Source organism: Oncorhynchus masou, chromosome 15 (genome assembly GCF_036934945.1).
Source record: "Oncorhynchus masou masou isolate Uvic2021 chromosome 15, UVic_Omas_1.1, whole genome shotgun sequence".
NCBI lineage: Eukaryota > Metazoa > Chordata > Actinopteri > Salmoniformes > Salmonidae > Oncorhynchus > Oncorhynchus masou.
The window spans coordinates 17553837-17558713 of record NC_088226.1 but is presented as its reverse complement, the minus strand read 5'-3'; the positions used below and the strand labels follow the sequence as shown (position 1 = coordinate 17558713).

The window sequence follows — 4877 nt, the reverse complement described above, 5'->3', positions numbered from 1 at the left end:
TTGGTGTTTGCACTGTTCTACCATCAGTTACCATCAGACTCATTAAATGTTAGCCATGGTAAAGCCACAAGATGCAGCAACAGATGAGGCTTAGAGAGAGAAGACAGAGAAAAGATTGTTTCAGCAGGACAAAGTGACAATTCTTTGTCTGAGAGGGATCCTGCTGGACGAATCGCAAAAGAGACTTTATTTACACATAACATCTAGAGAGGGTTTGTTTAAACGACCTCTATTGCGGATGATAAATGAAGAGGCCTGTATGGGGCTGGGGGCCAATCTTGCGGGGCCACAGGTTAGACAGGTTTTTGTACAAGCAGAAACCTGCAGCGGTCCACAAACAAACTAATCAGATGAAACCGTGGATGAGATTTGGGTTCAATCAGTGTACATAGAATTATACAAGTGTTACGACAATTATATACAAACCCTGTAATCAAAGAGACTAAAGAATAATTATCTTGCGGTGACAAACATATTTTGATGTTTTTTTTAAATCAATGATAGCAACTTCATGGATTCCTAAAGTGTTACTGTAGCTTGTTCAAAAGCAGGGCACAATGGAAACATTCAAGATGACAAGACAGGTAGAGGATGGCACGTACCGGTAAATAACATATTTACATGCCCGTATCATCGATGAATGAACATTTTTTAAGATCCATGTCATCCCCTTACGCAGAGATTCAGCAGCTGATGATGAGAACAGGCAAGTATCATCTTGTCTTACATTTTTTTAGGTGTAAGGGCTTTATCTAATGCTTCACATCAAGTTTTGGCTTTGCTCTTCCCTCGCTAATGATTTCAGGTGCACTTGAGGCTGTTAGCAACGCAATATTGTTAGCTTATAACCACACATGCATTGGTAGAATTTTAACTTTAAAGATGGTGAAAGGTAGCTCAGTAGCTCTAGGCTTGAGCTGTGGTATGTTTTCCTATTCAGACAGACACAGGTTACAAACAACAAATCAAAACGTATAAATGGCATTAATAAGACCCAATAGTGTGGCTTAATTTCATTCCAGATTCTTAATAACTTATAAATGGATTATTAAGCGAGTGTAACAATAACTCATGCTATCTTAGAATGGATCGGCTTTTGATTAATTTGTTTATTAGGGAAAAACACCAATTCAATTAAATCCATGCACTGTTATCATAGTTGATTCAAGATTATACAGCGCTGAAGTGTGATTCTGCAGGCAATGAATAGTGTGTGTTGTTGACCAAAGAACTGGTTTACGTCGTAATCCCGGTGTGCACAATGCAAAGCTGCTGCCAGTGAATCCAGGGCACCACATTCCTTCATGAAAGGCTGAGTTGTAAGCAGTTGTTAAAAGTTTGCATGGAGATGGCCTTGACTCAATGAGTTATCTTTAGCCAGTCCACACACACTTCTCACCCTTAGTGTCTTACTGGCACAGCTAGGGTGCCGTGTGTAATCAGGTGGAAAGTTACTCTTTCACCAAGGTGCAATCTCCACTACACTTCTGTTTGTTCTAAATTGTGTTTTAAGTCTAATTGTATTAAAGATGAACTCTCAATGGTTTAGTGTGTTTTAATCCTGACAGTACATTATTAAACATGTGCTCTGCAGACTGATACTCTCTGACGAGCAGAAATACATGACGATTGATAAGAAATGACATCTCAGAACACGCTGCCCTTTGCCACACCCACAAGCAATTGACAGATTGAGTCTGTCATGCCTGTGTGCGCGCATTTGCTTTTTATGACTTGAATAGGAGACTTTGGGGAGGCGTTTCTCCCACGCCTTTCATTATCTTTTCCCTCCCACCTCTACCCCCCCCCCCCCCCGTGAAGTTGTATAAAACAACTAGCCCTTCTCCTCCACTCTTCACTAAGTCCGCTCCAGTTAGAGCAGCAAGACCACAGACTCAATCAACATGTCCTTCTCCAGCAGCAGCTTCATGTCCTCTGGTGGATCCATGAGGGGAGCACCTATGGGCTTCTCTCGCCTCTCCATGTCTGGAGGTGGCAGCATGGGAGGTGGCAGCGGCATCAGCGGCATGAGGGCCGGCAGCGTGTACGGGGGTGCAGGTGGCTCCGGGGTCCGGATCTCCAGTTCCAGTGCATCCAGGTCCTTCTCTGCTGGTGGTGGTTTTGGCATGGGTGGTGGTGGAGGTGGCTTCAACCTGTCTGATGGCCTGGACCTGCACGTGTCTGCCAACGAGAAGGCCACCATGCAGAACCTGAACGACCGTCTGGCCACTTACCTGGACAAGGTCCGCTCCCTGGAGACGGCCAACGCTGATCTGGAGCACAAGATCCACATGTTCCTGGAGGCCAAGACCTCCCCCACTGGTCGTGACTACAGTGACTTCCATCTCTCTATCACCGAACTCCAAGGCAAGGTATGTCAGTCAACTCATTTACAACTGCAGTACACAATTATGACTACTTTTACCACTTGTTTAATAAAGGCTGGGTTTTACGGCCACTGATAGCTGTTACCTTACTATTGTGGAAGAGGAAGGGGAGTGCCAGTTACTCCAAGGCACAAAATAAACACCACTACTTAGTAAGCCTTCACCAGTGACCCGATAATATCAAGGAAAATATCCTAAAATCTAGTTAATGGCCATTACCGTGTTGATGTTCTTAAATGTAGCTTTATCAGTAATACCATTGTGCACTGTGAATACAGTGTATGTATCCCCAGGGTCATTGATCTCTGGTCCAATGTCAGACACACTAACACACCCAAAACTGCCTCAAAATCAGATCAAGTTTATAGCGCCATTCATTTAATCACTCCATACAAAACTGTTAAACTCCAAAACTTTATTTTCTCTTTCAGATCCAGGATGCCACACGCATCAACAGTGGAATCTACCTCAGCATTGACAACGCCAAGCTGGCAGCAGATGACTTCAGGGTCAAGTGGGTGACATCATGAATGATCACAATAAATATGCATCAATCCATACTGTCTTCAGTAGATAGAGTATAACTTTATTCCCGTAAACAAAGCTGTTTTGATTTTGCTTAGGTATGAGAACGAGCTGTCCATGAGGCAGTCAGTGGAGGCCGACATCAGTGGCCTGAGGAGGGTGCTGGATGACCTGACCATGGCCAGATCTGACCTGGAGATGCAGATTGAGGGGCTGAGAGAGGAGTTGATCTTCCTCAAGAAGAACCACGAGGAGGTGAGTCTGAGTGATTTTAGATTTAGTCATACAGAAGTAATTGCCAAGCTTCATGACGATTTGTCATCAGTTGATTGGGGGGAAAAACATCAATGTCATGCATAATGAGTAATGCATGACTGAGGTTGACCCAGACTATCCATGATTCCTTTAGGAGCTGTTGTCCATGCGTGCCCAGATGAGCGGCCAGGTCCATGTGGAGGTTGACGCTGCACCACAGGAAGACCTCAGCAAAGTCATGGCTGAGATTCGTGAACATTACGAGGCTGTCGCTGCCAAGAACAACAGAGAACTGGAGGGCTGGTTCCACGCCAAGGTAATACTGTTTCTCGTTATAAAAATGAATCCATAATTTAGGTTCACGATGTCCAAAATGTCCCATCAATTGAATTGTTCATGTAAAAATATTATTTTGGATGGTGTTTTCCACAGACCGAGGCGCTGAACAAGGAGGTCGCAATTAGCACAGAAGTTATCCAAACGTCCAGATCTGAAATCTCAGAAGTCAAACGTACGCTGCAGAGTCTTGAAATCGAACTGCAATCACAAATAAGCATGGTAAGACTGTTCAGAAATCAACCAAAATTATTTTGTTTCAATGTCTGCCACCCATCAATGAATTTGCTCAACTACTTCCTGATGTTTTGTTTTGCTCTTCATTTCTCTCCAATAGAAATCATCCATGGAAAATAACCTCGCAGAGACAAAGAACCGTTATTCCATGCAGCTGTCGGGTTATCAGATGCAGGTGACTAGCTTGGAAGAACAGTTAGTAAATCTCAGGGCTGAGCTGGAACGACAAGGACACGAATACCGGATGCTGCTGGACATCAAGACCAGACTGGAGATGGAGATCGCCGAGTACAGGAGACTGCTGGATGGAGAGGCTAGCAGGTGAGCTTTGAGTCTCATGCCTCGTGTTTCAAATGGCATAGACATACAGTCATAAATTGGCCTCAGAATGATGGAACCTAACAACATAGTTTTTTTACTCTTTTAGCATGTCATCCTCATCCTCGTCCACAACAACACGCAAGGTGGTGACTATTGTGGAGGAAATGGTGGACGGCAAGGTGGTCAGCTCTACCAGTTCCTCTGCCGGGACACTGGTTGTGTCCCCGTGAGAAACATCTTGAACCAGAAATGTCACAACAAAGAACACCATATCTCTGATGACTACTGTCAAACTTTCTCAAAGAGATTAAGAAATAAACGTGCTCTGAAGTCTTGAAACTGACTTTTCGTGTCTTGGCATTTTCTACTTCACATCAACTCAATACACATTTCCTGAGCATTACCTGTTAATCTAACTCTGGTAGCCTTTCCTTTTGATGTCATGTTTAACACTGACAGTTAATTAGGCTGTATGGAAAAAATACACTCTTTCCCTTGCAAAATAACATAAACTTGACAAATGTTTGACCAAATATGGGAAACTCAGCAAGAGGATGTTGCATGTACAAAGTAAATACATAGTGGGTCAACGTCCGCAACAACTAAGAGTGTTGAAGCGCAAGGCTAAACTTCTCAGCTGTTTTGGTCCCGCAGCTACCACTTTGTAGCAGCGTGAAGTTCACCCGTGGACATGCACAGATACTCTGTGTGACTGTGTAAGAGCAAAGTATTGCATCACGCTCATCTCATTATCTACGGTGCTGTTTGTTGCAACATCATCTCGCTATCTGTACCTTTAATTGCACGCACAATATA

At 43.7% G+C, this 4877-nt stretch overlaps 1 protein-coding gene across 1 annotated transcript; it reads left to right on the top strand.

Annotated features, from left to right (window-relative positions):
• The first annotated feature begins 1846 nt into the window (after nucleotides 1-1846).
• Nucleotides 1847-4404, top strand: LOC135555795 (keratin, type I cytoskeletal 13-like). The gene is made up of 7 exons (XM_064988530.1): nucleotides 1847-2372; nucleotides 2819-2901; nucleotides 3011-3167; nucleotides 3322-3483; nucleotides 3600-3725; nucleotides 3841-4061; nucleotides 4168-4404. The coding sequence occupies exons 1-7, from the start codon at nucleotides 1905-1907 to the stop codon at nucleotides 4289-4291; spliced, it is 1341 nt and encodes a 446-aa protein (XP_064844602.1). The 5' UTR covers nucleotides 1847-1904; the 3' UTR covers nucleotides 4292-4404.
• The last annotated feature ends 473 nt before the right edge of the window (nucleotides 4405-4877 follow it).